The 21112-nt window shown below is 43.2% G+C and overlaps 1 protein-coding gene across 1 annotated transcript in view; it reads left to right on the top strand.

The window, feature by feature from the left end:
* LOC102370673 (adenylate cyclase type 9-like) overlaps positions 1-21112 on the top strand; it is a 54482-nt gene that overhangs the window by 10867 nt on the left and 22503 nt on the right. Inside the window, exons 4-6 of the mRNA XM_006034256.3 lie at positions 12878-13037; positions 15439-15587; positions 18768-18809. Of these exons, the coding sequence (XP_006034318.1) occupies positions 12878-13037; positions 15439-15587; positions 18768-18809 (351 nt within the window). The remainder of the gene's footprint in view (positions 1-12877; positions 13038-15438; positions 15588-18767; positions 18810-21112) is intronic.

Below are 21112 nucleotides of genomic sequence, written 5' to 3'. Positions count from 1 at the left end.
AGACTGTATTAATCAATGACTCCCTTATCATTCAGAGGCATTGCATTGGCATTTCCCTCATCTCCCCTGCTTTTGTCTATGGTATTATACTACAATGTTCATGGTGTTTTCAGTACTGTTCCTTGTATTTGTCTGTGAGAGTTTGAAGTGCTGATTTTAGATTCCTTGGGTAAATGATTGCCAGCAAATGGTAGGGACTGTGGACTTGATGGCCCAGGAGGTTCTTCCAGTCCTATGTTCCTAAGGGTGGAGTTGCATGTTAACACTTAAACCAGACTAAATTACGGAATGTTAGGTGGTGTTAGAGTTAGACAATGCTGTGAGTAGCAGTACATTAAGAGTTAATACCATTTCTTGGCTGCACAACTCTGACTTGTTACTAAAGGGCTGGTGAACAGGGGTGTGGCTAGGAGCCAGGACACCTGGATTCTATCCATTCTCTGGGTTGTTTGGGAGCTGAGATGCTAGAGGACTGCAGATTGCTTGTTTTATCCCTGTGGAGCAGACTGAAGTTCTCCTAACATGAGCTACGAGTTAACCTTTTTTAGAAGTGGCATAATTTTGAGACACTTAGAAGGCACTTAGCACAAGGTAAGAAGCTTTAACATGTGGACACTTGCGTTTTAAGTATCCATAGCATGGTCTAAGTGTAACATGTAACTCCGCCCTAAGAGGCATTAAAGAGAAAAAATGAAACTTGAGCTTTTCTTCCTTAGGGCTGTTTCTTATTCCTGATTCCCTCTGATGCCTTAGTCGCTAATGTTTCCCTGAATATACTTTGCATACTGTGCAAATAATACATCCTTTAAGCTAAAGTTCTTCTGATCTCTTTCCTAAAAAGGTCTAGCTATGGGTTTAATTTTAAAAAAATGCAAATGATGACTTGTTACTAGGAAGCTCCACTGCGGGACCTCTGCTGTGGGGTAGGGGTCCCACAATGCACAAGCTCCACTGTGAGTTCCCCTACTGAATACAGGGTGGCAGCCCACAGTTGATCCCTGTGAAAAGGCAGAGCTCCTACGTACTTCACATTGGTATTCCTGAAATCAGATGGGAACTGTTCACCTGTCCAGAAGCCCAGGGAATATGGGGAAGACAACAGTCCACATGAAATCAGTCCTGAACAGGTGAGGGTACTCTTAGAACATTTGCACGTTTTCAAGTCTGCTGGACCAGATGACCTGCATTTGAGAGTCCTGAAAGAACTAGCTGAACTCATAGCAGGGCCTGTGGCAAAGCTGTCTGAAGAGTTGTGGAACTCAGGGAGTAGTCCTGAACGACTGGAAGAGCTCTAACATGGTACCCACCCATCTTTAAGAACAGCAAGAGGGACGACCCTGCAAACTAGACCAGTCAGTCTGACTTCGGCCCTGGGAAAATTCTTTGAAAAAATTATCAAGGAGGCCATCAACCACAAGCTCGTAATTGGTGGGGTATTAAGAAGCAGCCAGCACAGCTTTGTCAAGGGTAGGTCACACCTAACAAACCTGGTGTCCTTCTCTGACCAGGTAATTAACCTGGAGAGGTTAATAGTGGAGAGGTACCTGGGGAGTCAAATGTCAGGCAGGTTATAATGTGTCATAAATCCAATGTCTATATTTAGTCCATGATTTTTTGTATCCAGGAGGTTGATGAAGTGAAGTTCATAAGCTCATCTCTGAGATGTGTTTTGTAAGTTTCCTTTGAGGATTAGAACCGAGAGATTGGAGAGAGAGTGGTTTGTCTTGTGAGAAATGTGCCCTTCACTGGTAATTGGGTGTTCTTGTCTTTGATAGATTTCTGGTGTGCATTCATTCTGGTGTGCAGTTGTTGTTTGGTCTCTCCTACGTATTTTTCATCAGGGCATTTGGTGCATTGGATGAGATATATTACATTCTGGAGGTGAGCAGGGACCTGGTCATCCCTCCCCACCAGGATCCCCAATGGTCCCAGGGGAGGCGCAGCCAGGCTCAGGGTCAGTGAGGACCTAGTCAGGGAACTTCTGGAGGGATTGGACATGTTCAAATCAGAAACCCCGATGATCTCCACCCCAGAGTGCTGAGGGAATTAGCAGAGGTCATTACGGGACCTGTGGCACAGCTTTACAAGCACTCATGGTGCTCTGGTGTGATGCCAGAGGACTGAAAAAGGGCCAATGTGGTCCCCATTTTCAAAAAAGGGAGGAAGGAGGACGCAGGAAATTATAGGCCTGTTAGTCTTACCTCGGTCCTGGGGAAGCTCTTTGAGAAAATTATCCAGGTGCACATCTGCTAGGGGCAAGCAGGGGAGTGTATGCTTAGGGGCAACCAACATGGGTTCATTAGAGGCAGGTCCTGTCAGACCAACCTGGTGGCCTTCTATGACCACATCACAAAATCCTTGGATGCAGGTGTCACAGTGACGTAGTCTTTCTGGACTTTAGGAAGGCCTTTGACACTGTATCTCACCCCATTCTCATTAAAAAATTAGGAGATCATGGTGTCGATGCCTGCACAGTCAGATTGGTTGCCAATTGGCTGGAGGGCCGCACCCAGAGAGTGGTGGTGGACGGGTCATTTTCGACCTGGAGGGATGTGGACAGTGGGGTCCCCCAGAGCTCGGTCCTCTGGCCCGCACTGTTCAACATCTTCATCAGCAACTTGGACAAGGGGGTGAAAAGCACCTTGTTCAAATTCATGGATGACACTAAGATGTGGGGAGAAGTGGGCATGCTAGAGGGGAGGGACAGGCTGCAATTGGATCTGGACAGGTTACAGGGGTGGGCAGATAAGAATAAGATGGGATTCAATACGGACGAGTGCAGGGTACTGCACCTAGGGAGGAAGAACCAGCAGCATACCTACAGGCTGGGGAACTCCCTTCTTGTCAGCACAGAGGCAGAAAAGGATCTTGGAGTCATTATAGACTCCAAGATGAACATGGGTCGCCAATGTGGGGGATGCAGTCAGGAAGGCTAATCGCACCTTGTCATGCACCCACAGATGCATCACGAACAGGTCCAAGGAGGTGATCCTCTCCCTCTGTGCGACACTGGTCAGGCCGCAGTTGGATTACTGCGTCCAGTTCTGGGCGTTGCACTTCAGGAGGGATGTGGATAACATCAAGAGGGTCCAGAGGAGGGCCACTCGCATGATCAGGGGTCAGCAGGGCAGGCCCTACGAGGAGAGGCTACAGGATCTGAACCTGTTCAGCCTCCACAAGAGAAGGCTGAGAGGGGATCTGGTGGCTATCTATAAACTGGCCAAGGGAGACCAGCAGGCAATGGGAAAGTCCCTGTTCCCCCAAGCACTACCGGGAGTAACAAGGAATAACGGCCATAAGTTGACTGAGACTAGATTTAGGCTAGACATCAGGAGGCACTACTTCACAGTCAGGGTGGCTAGGATCTGGAACCAACTTCCAAGGGAAGTGATGCTCGCTCTTACCCTGGGGGTCTTCAAAAGGAAGCTAGATTGACACGTTGCCAGGGTCGTTTAACCCCAGCATCCTTTCCTGCCCATGGCAGGAGGTCGAACTTGATGATCTGCTCAGGTCCCTTCCGACCCTACCAACTATGAAATGCAAAGACGCTGATGGCTCTGTTGTGGGGTGTAGTAATTGTGGGGGTGGTGGAGATGTGTTGGTAGGTTTTGCATTTCTTGTCATGGCATGGTCTGGATCTATTTGGTGTGTTCTGGGCCTGAGGAAGCTTTTTCTTAAATATTGTCTTGGCATTGGGCTTCTTTTCAAAAGTATATTGAAAGTGTTATCTCCAGTTGCAAAAATACAGTGTGAAGAATGTCCTTCTCTCCCACCATTTGACACCTTACTGCTTTAACTTCCAATAGATTTTATTAGAAGTATAAGGGAGCTTCATGTTTCCAGCACTGCATTTTATAAAATGTATCTTGGAAAATGGGTATTGACCAGCTACAGCTTTCAACATGTAAGGGTTATGTAAACAGTTGCACAAGAAGCCAGTATATACTATATAAGAATCCATCCAGTTATGACCGAAGTGTAAATACAGGCATTTTGGGTTTTTTTTATCTAGTTGTTTTCAGCAGTGTCCTCTTGTTCTGAAGTAAAAGCCAGTATAAATAGGATTCCTAAAGAGAATGCTGTGTCATCCTTGTTAGCCAGGTGCATTCCAGGGACATGGGGCTATGTCCTGATATTGACAGCTGGATCACTCCAGCTCTATACATGAGGAAATATCTGGGAGTGCTTGGAATATCAGATTTATGATGCTGAAGTGCTACTGTAGATTTGTATGTGCATGTAGTAGAAGTGAGTGCAGTATCATCTTAGCTACAGAAATATTTTTCTGTTGAAAAATTATAGTACTTGCAATCTTAACAGAAAGAAATACAGCAAGAGTGGCCAACTTGTAGCACTTGTGCAGAAAGCAGAGCAGCAGATCAGCAGGAGCGTATTAGAGAGGCACTCAAAGAGGGGGCAGGCATGCCTGCCAAAAACGTTAGCCCTCACTGAAACAGAAGAATGAAAAATAGCTTTCTCTGAGTTGACTGTAACAAAGTGGTGTCCTCTGCTTGACTACTGCCAGAAATGCCCCACCTTTAAATAGTAAAGTGATGGTGATCATACAGTTAGATTTGTCAAGGTAATGCAGCCTACAAGCTAGGTTATTTTATTTTGTAATGGCCATTAGGAGAACAGGTTCTCTGGGACTAGAGTTCCATGAACCAGCTCTACTTGTAGTGTGACTTACATACAGCTACAGGATGCAGCAGGCGACTGTGCATTGTCTCTGCATCTATACATTTCATGCATCCTTAATTTACTATTTAGTATCCCACTGGTTTCCACTTTAACTTCCCAGTGCCTTTGTTTTGAAATGTAGGGACTGATTTTAAATACCAGTACATGCAGTGGCGATTGGAATGTTCTTCATCAGTCATTTATGTTTGAATTCTTTGTTTGAAACGCAGTGGGCACATCTGCACGTCTTGGCATCTACACTTGCAGGGCTATTAGACTGGAGTAAACTAATGAACTCTGCAGCAGGACAGTACTTGTATTTACTTGTATTTACTAGTACAGGGTAATATTTACAAGTACTACCCTGCTGCAGAATTTTTTACTCCGCAGCACTGGACATGTAGATGCTGATACGGCTGGCTGGGGCACAAGGTTGCTTCAGTGCAGGAGCTGCCTACCAGCTAGCCCCACATTAGAGCACCCTAGTGCCACAGCCAGGCCCTCCACAGCACATTAAGCTGGGTCAGAGCCACCCAGAGCTGGCAGTCTGCTCTGTCCCAGTTCAACTTGCTGCGTCCTGGCCGCATGTGAAGACATGGCACCCAGTAGCTATAAAGCACCGGAGTTTATTGCATCATATTAATATGCAGATGTAGACATTTCCAGCATGTATACACATAAACCTTTTAATACTTCAGTCCTATTCCTGTGCTAGCCCTTGATACAGCATCATTTGCTGATACTGCCTCTGCAACCATTAATCTGTCTGCATCCCCTACTAGTGTTCTGGATTTAATGCAGTGCTTCCTTTGCCTGATGGAAACAGGTTTGCTGCATCTAGAACAGGACAGTTCTTGGGCAGGCATTGTATTATAAAAGATAGGGTTGTATGAGGTTGAATGAAATTAGATTTAATACCAGAATGTGGAACTTTACTCTAAATCCTGTTCCAGAAGATCACTGTGAGATAATATGTAAGTATTGCCAAATGTAGAATGTTGTATTCTTCTGGAATTCATTACTATTAATTTTTCAAACACTTGAATGTAGAGGTGACACCATCAGGGTGACTAACTGATCAAATTTACCATGGGCTGATTATAATGGCTTCCACAGGGTGACAGTTGTCCTAGTATAGAGGTTCAGTACAAGGTCTTCTGCTTCACCTCATCCCTTCAGGGGTCTGGTAGCAGGCTAGTCTGGAGAAAGCTAGCTGCACAGTGGTATCTATGCATAACTTGCATGTCACAAAATCTGTCTCTCTGCCTGCCTATATGATGGTGGCACAGATGATCACTGTGGGAATAGGTAGGGGATGTCTTATAACTGCATATGTGGAGTTCTAGTAGCCCTAGTGCCACCTGCAACTGAAATGCAAGAGTTGTCACTCTTTTATTGTGTTGATTGGGGTTGCACCAATGAAGGAAAAGGGACATAGTGTGGGTACCTGAATTTCATTTCTCCTGGCATCCCACAATCCACCCATGTATCAACTCTTGCAGTATCATTCTGTTTCCCTGTGGTCGTCTAAATGACAGTTTTTTAGTCATTTAAGTAGTACTTTTGTTACATATGGCAGATAGCCATTCTGCTCCTGGACACAACCCTGCATTCACAGATGGATATATATTCATGTACTGTGATGCAAATCCTAGAAACAAAATGGAGGTGGGGGTGGAGGTGAGGGGTGGGGAGAAAAGCCAGAGATTCAGGGCACTTTTACATGTGCTCCGGGGATAGGAAGGGGCAGCACTTTAATTAGAGTGACTTTTGGAGCCACTCTAATTAAAGTGCTGCAGTGTCTCATGTATCAGTGTCCCCACGCTACAAAATGGTGGCGGGGGCACTTGATCTAAAGCTTGTTCAATAAGCTTTAGTTCAAGTGCCCCCACCATCATTTGAAGCACAGGGGCACTGATTCATGAGTTGCTGTAGGCTATTGGAGAGCAGTAATTGCCATGTTCCAGCAGACTCGTTTAATCAAGTCTGCTCTGACACACTGTAATTACAGTGCATCAGAGCAGCCTCCACACTCATGTACAGGCACCCTCAAATTATAGCCCCTTCTTCCTCCAGTGTGTTTGAACCTGCATCTCTCAGACTTCCTGGCCTGGTACTGTAACAACCATGCCAGCAGGTCATGCATTACTTTGACCCTTGTCCAGCATTCTCTTGCAACCACCCAGCGATCCAGTTTCTAATGGAGCACCAAGGATGTGTCTGGATAATGCCTGACCTATGTCTTAGTGCTGGTACACAGCCACAAGGAACATACGCGTAGAACCAGCCTCTTGTATCACCAGTGAGTAGTCAGCACACCCACGTATGGATCTACACCACTAGGAAACTAGTAACTACATGTAAGTGAAAAGAATGCCACTTGAAAAATTATAAGACTGCCACTTAGATGACTGTGGGGAAATAGAATGCCATCCTTAGGCTAGGGACAGAAATTACACATACACTGGTATACTTGATAGGAAGCCAGTTCAAATTTGTAGCACAACAGAAGTTCAGTGCACATAAACTGCTTTCAAAATGGCCAAAACTGGTTTAAGATAAACTGAGATGGATATAGTATCAGCTTTAACTGATTTAGGTTAAATCAGTTTATTAAACTTCTGTCCCAGATCTCCTCCAAATTCAAGTTAATTCACAGTCCCCCAGAAACCCAGGATGCTTTGTTACCTTCCCTGCAAACCCCCCATCACAGGGTAGGTGGGCTAGCTGTGGCCCAAGCTGTCTGCTCCAGCTGAGCATGGAAGTGTTCTCTAGTGCTCATTCAATGAGCTTTAGTTAAAGCACCCCTGCCACCCTGCTGTCATTTAGAAGCATGGGAATGCTGATAAACAAGATGTGGAGGCTGGCTGGAGCACAGTAATTACCATGCTCCGGCAGACTCAATTAATCCAGTCTGTTCCAACGTGCTTTAAATACAGTGTTTTAGAGCAGCCTCCCAGCACAACTACTGGCAACCTGCGACTTTTACCTGAGCTGTCAGAAGTGATAGAGTTGGGAGTATAATACCCCATTTTCACTGTACATAATCTAGGATTTTTTTTTGCTATGTAAAAAAAAAAAATTGGTTGTCAGAATTATTTCATATTAGCTTTTCATAGGTTTTTAGTTGTTTGGTAGGGATTGTTACATTTTATTATTACTTTCTGTTTGAGGTTTTTTTGGAGGTGGGGGTTGGGTGCTTGGGGATTTTTTTGTTTTATTTGTGCTTAAATGAAAATCTGTTAAGTGGATTTTGTATTTTCCAGTCTGTTTTAAAAGTCTAGTATCTCCCTCTTGTGGGACACTTGTTAAATTACAGTACATCTCTTTCTCTCTTTTTTTTTTGCTATTCAAAATTTTTTATGAAGATAGGTGTTCCCATGTAAACAAAAAGGCTTGTATTACATTGCAGTGTACATGCATATAGATCTTCAAGTGCCCTTTATGTTGGAACAGGCCTGACCTTTGTCTCGCACTCCTGCCATGCCTTGATGTTTTGGTTTTCGTGGGGAGGTTAGGTAATTCTTTGGGTGAAGATCCATCTGGCTAGGCCACTGGTTCTTTTGCAGGGCCACCTCCCTGACATCCGTTCCCTTTCTGCTCGGGTTTGTCGTGAAAGATTGTCACCAGTCCTATGTTAAGGTTCCAGTCTGGGCCCCTCTCTCTGGGTTCCTTCCATATTCCTTATACCGTCAGTTAACTTCTCTTGTCTCTCCTCTCATAAAATCACTATTCGGATGTTATGTCGACTGGTTATTTATAAACATAATGTTATGCACATTCGCTCGTGGAGTCGTCAGATTAGTTCACTCCTTTTCTTTTAAGTAATCTTATAAATTCCATAATTCCGTAAGTTAATTCACTTATGGGTTTCCCATTCACCCCCACAAATTCATTCAAACACAATAAATTAATTTACTTCATGCTTCCTAACCATTCCTATAAACTCATTCATAATTCGTAAATTAATTCCCTTCTTGCTTCTTGATCATTTCTCTAAGTTCATTCTCAGTCCCTAAATTAATTTTCTTCCAATCTCTTATCTATTCACGACACTGCCATGCCTTTACCAGGTGCCTCAGGTACAGATCCCAGCTCTGCCAATCCCCAGAATTGCCAGACTAGCCCCTTATGAAGCCGGCCACCCATTGTATTTATCTCTCTCTGTCAGGTTGGTCAGATCTTTACTTGAGGTTTGTCCTGGCTTCTGTGGGACTCATTGGTTTGGCCATCTGCATCCCACATCTCCACACAGGATGTACAGCTCTATGCCTAAGCCGTACTCTCCCCTCTCTGGGAGATGCCAAATGCTGATCTGTCTTCTGGCTTTCTGTTCAATTGCCTGGCCAGTCCACTGGGCCAATGAGGGTGGGCTCCTCCAGACACGTGACCCTGTGCCCTAGGAGGCCTGCCCCTTCCCCAGGTTACCTCCGGACCCTTTTCCTGGTCTGCCTGTGGCCATGTGGTTCTCTTGGGTGTGCTCAGGTGAATTCTTCCCTGGCCAGGCCAGCTTCTCTGGTTTGTAGCAGGGGCTTGACTCCAGCTCCTGCTACATGCAGTAACACAATAAAAGAGGAAAGAAAAGAAATGGAATCTTGAACCCTTAAAAGAATGTTGTAGTTCCTTCACAAAAACTATAAAAAGAAAGTTCAGAAATTAAAAAATGATTTACAGTAACAAACAATCAGACCACCTAAAGAAAAAGAATAATAATGTTAAGTCTATCCAGAGAACTTTAGCTCTGCCAAGCTTTCACCTTTCACTTCCATCATGCCTTTCATTTAAGTCTAAAATACAGTAGAAAAAGACATTTTTGCTTCTCAGTGAGTGAGCTGAGTAATTCTAAGTGTATGACTATTATTCTTTGCATATTTCTTTGATACCTGCATGTGAAACTTGGTTCCGGTAAGTGACCTAATTTTTGTGAGTAGTCCCTGGTACAGTAACTGCTAGTATGTACACATGACACACCACAGTATCAGGTAGGGTAGTGTGAAGCTTTGGTAGCAGATTTGATTCAGAGGAGTTTCGGCTTGATTTGGTGGCCAAATCGAATCGGGAGACCCATTAAAAGGTCCAAATTGAATCAGAAGCCTCCAAATTGATTCAGAGAGATTCGGATATTTGGAAGGTTCGCAGCAAGGTCTCATGGATGCACAAAGGGGCTGCCATCCCTGCTGTTTTCATCCTGCTTGGCCTTAACACACATAAGTGATACGAGGTTTACTTTCAACAGTTTGAGGTGCACTTTCACAGAAACCCCTGCACTATCTCCTTGAAACTTGGCAGGCTTCATGCCCTCAGCTACCATCCCTGCTGTTTTTATCTGAATCTGCAAAGAAAATTACAAAGTTATAGGTATTTTAGTGATTCCCTGTTATAGTCTGTGGCCGAATCTCTGAATCCAAATCACCCGAATCGAATCGCTGTCCCTCCGAATCGACTGAATCTGAATCTGAAGTGAATGCTTGCTGCTTCATACAGGCCTAGTATCAGGCGCAGATATCAAAGCTGGGTCTGAAGGAGCTAGCTTAGTTTCCAGAAGCATTCTCCTTGGATTGACTACCATTGCAGGGAAACTTAGCACAGCGCTTTGGGCAAAACACCATACTAATGCACCTTTACTGCTTCTGATACTTAGGCTAGCACCTTAATACCTAACTTGAATGTCCCTGTATGGTACTGCTTCATGACATGGAGGCCTATGCTCTGTACCCATGCTTTGTCTCACTGCATGAGAACCTTGAATAGTTGAAATTCCAGATATTTTTTAAACATTGTTGCAGGCAGTTCTCATATGACAGTCATCTTTGGTGATGATTGATGAGATGTAAAACCATGTGTCTCTTTCTAGTAATTGGTCATATTGTTAAGAAAGACGGAAGTAGTTTAATGTAACAATATAAAGACAGATGCACTTTAATTTAAATTCTGTAGTAATACAGTAGAACGTGGATTTTTGTATGGTTAAGGTCCTTAACCCCTTGTGAAGATGAGGGTTTGTGAATTAGCTAGGATATGTGTAGCTGCAGCAGATGGGTTTGGACCTTTAACTGCCCTGTTTTCTGGGATATTGCACTTCCCCTAGTAAGACATGCATCTTGTTTTAGGAAGGCAGAATGAAGAAAAAAATATTTTTCCACGGCCTTCCCTGCCACAGCATGGTCTTGCCATGGTTCAGTGCTCCTGGATACATGCAGGAGGGGAAGAATACAGTGCTTAGCATCACTCATAGCATCACTCATAGGGCTGTGCAAAGCTTTGGTCCCTGATTCAATTCGGTGGAGATTCGGCCTGATTCGGTGGCTGAATCTTTGAACCTGAATTGAATCAGAGGACCCTTTAATCTCTCCAGATCAAATCGGAGCCCTCCGAATCGATTCGGAAAGATTCGGCAATTCGGACATAGACACAGCTTTAAATGTTTTTTCTACATACCTCAAGGTACCAGGAGGCTCATGAATACTGCAATGCTGGGGCACAAGGAGTATCCCACGCAAGTGCAGTGGGCTCCCCAGTGCACTCAGCAGCAGACCTGGAAGTGGACCAGAAGTACTTCCGGTCCACTTCCAGGTCCACTGGGGAACCTGCGGGGGGGCCCCCTCGTGTCCCCCCAGCTCGGTGACTGGTGCCTCCTGGGTCTGGCCGGGAGGGCATCCGGGACCCGGAAGTGGACCGGAAGTACTTCTGGGTTCACTGCCAAGCATGTGGAGCCCCCTCCCCCCCGCACTCCTGTGGGATGCTCCATGAGCCCCAGTATCACAGCGTTCACAAGCCACGCTGGTACCTCAAGGTATGTAGGAAAACTTTTAATGCTGTGTCTATGTCCAAATCGCTGATTCTCTGAATCAGCATCTAATCTTCAGATTCGGCCAAATTGAATCAGGGACAGCGATCCGAATCAACAAATTGAATCACTGTCCCTGATTCGGGCTGAATCCAAATAGAATAGGTCCCGTTTTGCACACCCCTAATCACTCACCCCGTCTTCTTGCTCAAAGCTTTAACTCTGTCACAGTTGCTGCTGCTTCACAGCCAAAAGCTGTTGCCAATTTGGCAGAGAACTGGACTTTGCCCCCCTGCATATGCCTAGGGAGGCAGCACAGCCCCCAGCAGCCATTGCAGTGTTCCCATGTCTTCATTCGGGCACAGAAATCAAGTTCCGCACTTAAAACATACCCCCTAATTTTGGATGGCTAATTTTGAGGGGAAGGGTGCATGTGGTATGCAAGTAAATGTGGTAGTAAGCACCTTGAAGTAAGAACCATTTCTTCAGGAGCTTTTTGTACAGTGCCAGCTGCACTGATGGCTGCAATAATAAATACAAACAGGCCAGAAGAGAAGTGTGAGAGGTGTCAGCTGCCCTCAGCTGTGCTTGGCATGACTTCTTTTTGTACACTGAGGGTGCTGTTAATGGTGCCAGCTGTCAACCCATATCCTCCTCAAGTTCCTTACTAAGAGGTAACTAAGTCTGATTTCAGAGAGCTGGTTCTGATGGTTTTAAAATGTTAGAAAATCAAATACTTGAACAGTTTCTAAGTCTGCAGTTAACATTCACAGATTTGCTAATAGCACATACAGCCCCACGTTTCAAGCACTTGTAATGTTACTGTAAACAAGGACTGTCCAGTTTCAAAGTGGCCAAGGATCTCATGCCCATACGCCACACCAGCAGGGGTCATACCAGCATGAGCCATGGCTCTCTAGCTGTAACCTGCACATGGATACCATCCCCCAACTGCATCCTATGCATCGACCTGCCACCACCTTCTTATGTACACAGGGGCAGGAAGTAGGAGCTGGAGGAGATAGAGGGAGCTTGGAGAACATGGCTGCAGCTTCAGCTAGAGTGATGGAGGCAGCAGCAGCCCCCAGGGCCACAAATTAACTGCCAGATGCCACCAGTTGGGCACCCGTATTTGAAACAAATTCTTTAACTTAATGAAAATTTTTAAATTAATAAATGGCAGACACCTATTTTTCACACGTTCTTAATTGCTAATGATTTTTCTTCAGTTTTTAAAAAATAAAATAACTTTTATCTTTTACCAATGCACACAAGTGACTACTGGAGGTTATTCTTTGACTGGTTATGCAACTAGGACTATAGCTACTGGAGTTACCGTATTCGTATAGGTGAATACGGCATGTTGGCTGATAATTTGAAAAAAATTAAGGTTGAGTGCTTTTGTTTCAGAATGGCATTCTTTCTGGAGGAGGTGATGACTTGCACTAAGCGTCTCCTGGAGGTGATTGCAGGCTGGCTGCCTCGACATTTCATTGGTGCAATTCTGGTGTCCCTCCCTGCTCTTGCTGTCTTTTCCCATGTCACCTATGAGTTTGAAACAAACATCCATGTAAGTTGGAGAATATTGTATTGCATAATATTATCTGACTGTCTTAGATGTAACAGAGTTGGTTACCTGCCTTTCTGTCTTCTCCCAAGTTTCATTCCCTTTTTATTTTATATACATCTCAGCAGGGATAGGATTGGTTCTGTGCGCTAGCATACATAATTAATTATGTAAGAACAGTGTAACCTACTTATCAAAACCATTATTATCTGAAAACGTTGACATACAAAATGGAGTCATATTAAATGTATATACATTATATGAATTAATGCAGTATTTCCCTTTTCAGTTAAAGTGTTTTGTTATATACATGTTGGTATTGCTAATAGTATAAAGCACCTTTTTCTAGTTTTGATTTTAGATTTTAAAAATAGTGAAAATAAATATCAACACATCTCAGGATTTTTTTGTTATGTTGAAAAAAATGCCAGAGTTGGAACTCTTTATACAGTAAGGAACTGAATATCCCTAATGACTTGCATGGCTCTTTGCTAAAGTTCAGCAACAGAAATAGTAGTAATGCTGGATTATGTCTTTTTGTTGTATGAACATCAACGCTGTGTTGGGAAACTGTCAAAATATGCTGATGTAAATATGCAAGATATAAATTATTGGGTTTCTTCAAAATGGGTCTATTAGCTATTTTTCCCTTCAGCAATTTACAAATGAAAGTGAAGATACTATCACCTTTTAACTATATATTTAATTTGAAGGAAATAAACTGCAGTTTTCTTAATTGAAAATGGCAGAATCATAGGCCTGATCCTCAGAAATGATAAGCAGTTTAAACTGTTTGATTTCTTTATAGCCTTGTCTTACACGGTCACCACAGTGCTTGATCATCATCTAACTATTTAAAAAATAAATCAAGTAAAGATAACACTAGGATTTGGGTCTCTCTGTACCTTGTGGGCCATACCCATTGAATGCCTCAAGCAGTAGTGAGTAAAAGCATTGTATTCAGCAGAAGACCATTTATGAACTTCCCCTTCGTTTCTGTTGCAGGTCCCCCAGAGTTGTGGGGTTGTTGGTACACTCTCCAAGAAATGTCCCAGATATTCCTGCACTCAGTGAAGTTGCAACAATTATGGAGCTCTGGGAACATGGAACCTATAGAGGGTCAGGTAAGCGTCATCTTTTACTATGACATGGTTTTGCAAAGTTTTTTTTTTTTTTTTTTTATTCATAGCATTTTATACCCTCCCTGGATATAAAATAACAATTAAAAAAAAAAACTTTCCAAAGCCATGCTTACGTAGTAAAACACGACACCTACTGACCCTCTTTAGGCTGGCTTCATGCTGGGGCATCACTTGGAGTGAGAACCAGTGCTCTGCCACTTTAGGAGACCTGAAATGGGAGAAAAAAGTAAGTTTAAACTAAGTTGTGTGTGGAAGTTTGAAAATTCCATTTAGCCATTTGTATCTTTGTTTTTGGTTTAAAAATGAGTTATGTAAACTTTATTAGTTTGTATTTAGTGGATAAACTATTCTACGAATAGGAATGTGCCCTTACTATTTTGCTTAACTGTTGTGCTATAACATTCCAGATTTTCATTTTCTACCTGATGGCTATGTAACAAAGCATGCTCTCCCATTCCATTCATGATAAAAGAAAAGGGGAGCAACTTAGAAATCTTGAAAAACTATAAAGAGCATTTTAATTAAGATATTTCTGAAAATGCAACTTACATAGTAAATACATGAAAATAGGAGATTTTCTGCGATTTCTTAAATAGAAAGAAAAAAAATCTAGTACTGTGCATTTAGGTCAATGCAAATGCCAATCAACACTTTTGTATTTGTGCCCCACCTCTGTTCATCAAAAGAACTTTCACGTTAAATTCAGCTGTTAGTGAAATAATAATAATCTGCCAGCCAGTATGACTATGTTCCTGGGAGTGAATAGGTTTCATACTTTCCATCCAGTATCTAGTTTAAAACTCAGGCATGATTTAATGAGAAGCCTTATAAAAAATAATTAATGAGGAAATTTGGAGTATTAAATGATGATAATCTGTGAATGTTCAGACTCAGTTTCTTGAACAAGAGGATCTCAATACTGTATAATGATAAACTAGAGATGCAGAAGGAATTACAATAAAAAAGCTGTAACTCAGAATAACCTCTAGCAAAAATTTTACAAATTACTTATGGTAGAAGCTCTCTTGCTAATTGCAAAAACTTCTCTAGTCTCGTGCTGCTTGCTGAAGTTCTGAAAAAGTTATCTGGGTTAACTGAAAAGACAATGTATTAGACTACTTAATATTCAAATAATTTTTATGTCAAGGACATTGAGTTGTTTACACTGAGGCAATAAACTTACTTTATTTAAACTGTTTGTTTGTATAGGTTCTTTGATCAACAAGAAAGGGCTAACTTGTCATTCTTTTTCTTCATTTCAGTATACCATGTTTATGTGTTGTGCCATTCTGATCACCATTGTTCAGTACTGTAACTTCTGCCAGCTTAGCTCCTGGATGAGATCTTCATTGGCCACTGTTGTAGGAGCAGTGCTTCTCATCGTGCTCTACATCTCTTTATGTCCAGCGAGGTGAGATTTGCATGTTATCACTGTAGGCGGTGTATTGTGTGCTGTCTATATTGCCCCAAGATTACCTGGCTCAGTCTCAAATCAGGAAATGTAGTGCTGGTAAAGACAGACAGATTATATCTTCTTATCCTTCAATTATGTAGGAAGGTGCCAGTCTGAATGAAGCACATTTGCTTCTGTTTCTGGCCCTTGTCTGGCTCCCTTTATGTATGTGATCCAGTTTGCTTCCTGCCTTGATTCAAGAAGTTCCTCGTGCTTCTGGCTGATCTGTCAACTGGACTTATTTTATTGTTGCCTCAGTCTTTATTCAAGGAAGAAAAACGGACCGAGTCAAACCAGTCAAAATGTAGATCTTTTCCAAGCTGCTATGGAGATCATCAGTCCTCCATGTTGGGACCAAGTTACATGTAGTGCTCCAGCACACCACTGCAGTAAATTTGGTTGGGTTTTAGGCTGTCATTCTTGTCACTCCAAGCTCAGTCAGTGGTTCTGTCAGGCCTTCCCCAGGAACTTTTCCAGTGTTTTGGGCTCATAAATTCATTTGTTAGAAGTCTAACAAGAGTTAGAAGTCTAACAAGGAGTCAAGAAGCTTGATTCCTAATTCAGCGTTCCACTTTGGAATGTCTTTTTCCTATAATCTGTCTGAAAGTGCCGTTCTTTGCAGTGTCTGCCAAGGATATAATATGTATATCTGCCAGGGCTTCACAATCTCCTGCTCCCTCATCTCTTTCTTAAGATGCTTCTAAAATGTCCCTCTCTAATCACCATACCCTCTTCAGTTGTTTCTAAGGATTTATTTATTTTTTTACCGTAAGTGATGAGAGGTCCCTTTCCCTAGTTCCTTCCTGAACAGTGTTTTATATGTGGAACTGGAGACTGACTTGGCAGGGACATCTCTTATCCTCTGTTCCATCTGTTTTGGATTGAAGAGTTCAAGGAGAATATCTCCAGAAAAATGGGTGTTTATGGTTCAAGTTTTTAAGTGTTTCTCCTGTTGAGCAGTGAACTCCTCCTGAGGAGAGAGTTTTCACCTCTTTTCTTGCAAGAGGGTTACTTGAGAGAGAGTTCATATCAGTCACTCTCACTGTTTAACATTTTAGATTCAGGTTGTTCTTCTCAGGGGCTCACAAAGCTTCTGATCATGAACTTTGCATCTTGTCCTATTGTGACCTCTTCAAAGTGTTTCTAATACTAACCTGTTCTTCCTCCTACCAGAGGCCAGTGTTTTACCTCCTTAGAGACATCCTGAACTACACAGTGAAGGAATATTAAAAATATATATTTAACCTGGGTACCCAGGCAACTTGTACATAAAGGGAAGAACCCCTCAATAATCATTGTAGGCATTTTTCCTATGTAGGCTAAGGTGCATGAATCTGGGTCTTCAGAGCAAAAAGACAAGTTTGCTAGCTCTTACTCATTCAGTAGTGGACATCAGTTCCAGAAGAGGAAAAGAATGCATTTCTCTGGAAAGAAATGAAAAAGGGCGTCAATCAAAACAACATTCAACAGTCAACTCTTCTATTCCTTTGATTCTGAAAGCTACTGGTTGAGATTTTGGCATTTTGCCAGGATGTGGTTCCCTTGGTATAGCTTCATTTCAGGATTTACTGAAGGTCTCCATATGACAAGGGAGATCATACAAACAGTTCTTCAAGTCCCAGTAGCAGGTGAACATATCAATAAAATATTTTGGGAGGGGGCTTTCCTTCAGTGTCCCTGCCCTACATGTTGTATCATAACTGACTCCAGTGTTGGAGACCTTTTTTTATCAGTTAAGTGCAGGTGGTAAAACTTCCTTCCTTTCCCTTTTCACACCCTGTCCTGGTAAGTAAATGGTTTTAAGAAACTATTGCCTCATCTGATTGTATTGGATTGATTGTAGCCCTTTCCTGTAACTTCCCCTGGCAGTTTTTCAAGTAAAAAGTAATTTGCACCTGTGTCAGCTTCTTGTCCAAGTTGTAGCTTTTATCATTAACAAAAAGATTTCCCAAGTCTCTTTCCTCATCAGATGGCTCAGAATATTTTTTTTTCTAAACTATCCTGGAGCAAAGGAATCCCCATTCTGCTCTAGGGTCTCCACAGTGGACCACAAGCATCCATCTTTATACCTCCTTGTAGATCTGATGCTGCATTGAGCTAATCTATCCCAGGACATGCTTTTGTGCTCTCTTAAACTTGGATTAATTATCTCCCAGTCCTGAAGAGAAACAAATGAACTGGTCATGCTGGTGCATAATATGTGTTTCCCCTCAAACAGTGCTATTTCCACCCTCTTCTTTGGTGATTGTCATTCAGGCTTTGTAGTCCTTTTTTGGCAAGCTGAATGAAAGCAATTCCACTAACTCCCCTGACAGTGCCAGTAAAAAGGATGAAAAGTATAGGTTCTTCTAACTTCCACATCTCACCTGAGATCAGAGATTGCATGAAATTGATAGTACCAATCATCCCAAAAGAGTTAGGCTGAGTCTTCACCCTTACATCAGCCCACAGTACATACTAAGAAGATGTACTGATGAAGTGTTCAAGAAACAGTACCCTGGCACGCAGTACTGTCTGTCTTCCACACTGCCTCTACCAAGGCCCATTTGTATAAAAGCAACCCCCAAGTCCAAGGATAGTATACTTTGTTCTGTGTTTCATATTACAGTGATCATATATGGACAAGGTAGCCTATACTTCTTAGGAGCTTCCACAGTCTCTTACCCTGAGCTTTGGCTTTCTTGTCCTGATGTAGACACTATGCAAAGTGCTATTTTACTTTCAACTTGTTGCTGATGGAAGGGCTTGGAATGAAGTAAACTGAAAGCATCCCTGAGATAATGGTCAGATAAGTCTGAGGAATTATGTGCATTATGTGTTTTTAAACTACCCTTGCATTCCCAGCTAAGTGTGAGGATGAGCTTATTTGGAAAATTATTTATTCAAAGACATTCTCCCAACTATAGCACCATTACTTTCTCCTAGAAGGAGAAACTGATATCTCTGTTTCTGCCACTCCTAAGCAAAAAGTAATGTTAGTTACACGCAAGCAACGTTTTACGGAAATGTACCTACAGGTGCAATGCATACTATCAATTATAGTACAAAAAAGGTTTAGTAAACTAGCTTGAAATCTTGTCAGGTTGCTGTATTTAATAGCTTTTTTCTATCTAATTTTTCATTGCATCTATATTTCAGCTCCACAGAAACTTCCCACCTAGATTCAGCACAGAATATAAGGTAAGCTTTATCATTTACAAAAATTGTATGAACTAGTTAAAGCATAACTTGCAAAGCACTCATGTAAGAATGTGATTTCAGTCAAGTCCTTGGAGAGATGGCATACGATGTCTGTGTTAATGTGAGTACTCGGGAAAACAAACTATACAGGTGCCACAGGATAAAAACATCAAAGTTGATGGAGCAATTGTTGCTGCTTACTTATTAAATTGGGTTTCCAGTAAATGGAGAGTTTCTTTTGGGGATAAATTACAGTATTCTCTTTTTAATGGTTTTTAAGCACTATATACAGGACACATTTACATGTGTGCATTTACTGCACAGTAAACAAAATTACTGCTCAATACATCTACATGTGCATGCCCATACTGCGCAGTAAATATGGCAACTTATGCCAACTTGAGCATAAATTTGATACCTGCATCATGCGCAGTAACACTGTGTGTGGGGACTGATTTGGGGACTAACTGCACAGTAACTTGGGACTAACTTTAGGATAAACTTTGGGACTAACTGCAGGAAGCAGTTCTTATCTTTGCCTAGCTCCTGTTTTTGGATTTGTCCAGGTGTGAAGACCTGTGTTTCTTACAGCTACTGACTAGCTCAGCAATTAAATGCGATGGGTCTTGAGTGGCTAAACAGGATACCTAGAGGCATTGGTTACCTGTCTTTGGGTATTTGTTTATCAATGGGGCAAATTTACAATAGCTTGTACTGGCAATTGGTCTATTTATAAAACTCCAGACAGACATTGAATGATTGATACATTTGTAACACCTTAGACATTGGATGCCTGTTTTGAGAAATATGAGGATGTGTTTAGCAAGGCATGCATTTTTTTGTCACGCACAGGACATCTTTCCTGTATTCACTGGACTTTTTACAGGTTTTGCTTGAAATGTATATTTAGTCTTTTGTCTTCTTTAGTTGCTAGTTCAACTGCAATGCATATGTAGTTTCCTTGCCTTCTCTAGTTACACTAGCTCAGCCTTTCTCTCTCAGCTTGAATATACGCATGTGATGAGTGTGTCAGGTCTCTGCCAACAATTTTTTCCTTTTAGAGGAACCTTCACTCTTATTTTTAGACTCGGGTTTGGTAGAGGGTTGAGGCTTATGTAACTCAATACCTAGTGAGTGGCACCCACTAGCGGAGCAACTGTTTGTTCTTCTCAGTAGAGCTTTCACCATCCTCATCCACTCTTGCCCTGTCCTTCATTATGATTGTTATCATAGTCTAGTATTGGGTGCTGCAAGCTCCACTTTCTCTACACCTAATGGTTGCAACCATTAGCAGAGACTTGATTTTTCTTGTCTTGTCACCACAATCCAGTTTTGGCCAGCCACTGTCTTTGGTGCAGGAGGCTTTCTTTCCTAGCTTTCACAGCCATCAGCTCCACACCCCTGCACCCCAGGACACTGGTGGGAGCCGCACATCCTCATCGCCAGTGGGAACAGACTCTGGCCACCGGGCACGCCTGCCACGCCCACCAGGTAAGCCCCACACTGGGAGGAGGGCTGCCCTTCCCTTCCCTCACATAATGTAGGCACAGGTACCACTCCAGGCTGTGAACATTACATGGAAGCATGGGCTTGCCCACTGCACCATCAAAACAGTCCCAAGACAAATTCTCAGGTGCACCTGGAGCACTATGGTGATCAGCAGCAGCAGGGTGTAGTGGGTCGGACACCCCTCAGTCTGCGCAAACAGCTCGTCATGGCATACCTGGGACACTTTCATCAAGGGCACACTCAGGGCACAGGAAATGCGTGGGGGGGGGCCTGCCTCGGGGCGCCTCCCTGGCGTGGTCCCCTGGGGAGAGGGCAGGGGCACCACTAGCTCTGCATCCCAGTCAGCCGGGAGCCCCTCGCACCCCAAGCCCAGGCGCCATGGGCCTGGTGGCAAGGGAGGAGACAGTCTATCCTGTAGGCGGGGAAGTGGCGGAGTGGGACTAGAGCAGCAGCAGCAGGTGCTGCCAGGAGCCAGGGCTGTCCTGGCTTGGGAAGTGGGCAGGGAAGGCAGGTTGCCTGCAGCAAGCACCCAGCAGCCCACCTAGCCCTGCAGCACAATGAAGTGGAAGCCCTGCTTGCTGTAGTAGGGGTGGTCACCATGGGGCAGGCAGGTGACGGAGATTTGGGTCCTGTCCAGGGCCTTGATGCAACCCCAGGGCGTGGAACCCACCACCTCCACCAGGGGGGTCAAGCACCCAGAGCACAGTGTGCCCCAGCACATCCTAGAGGACACTGCAGACCTCCAGAACAGCCTCCCTGGTGGTTGTCTTGTGTATACTGAAGATGCCATGGGA

This window comes from Alligator sinensis, unplaced genomic scaffold (genome assembly GCF_000455745.1).
Source record: "Alligator sinensis unplaced genomic scaffold, ASM45574v1 scaffold1416_1, whole genome shotgun sequence".
NCBI lineage: Eukaryota > Metazoa > Chordata > Crocodylia > Alligatoridae > Alligator > Alligator sinensis.
This window is presented reverse-complemented; position numbering and strand designations above follow the sequence as displayed.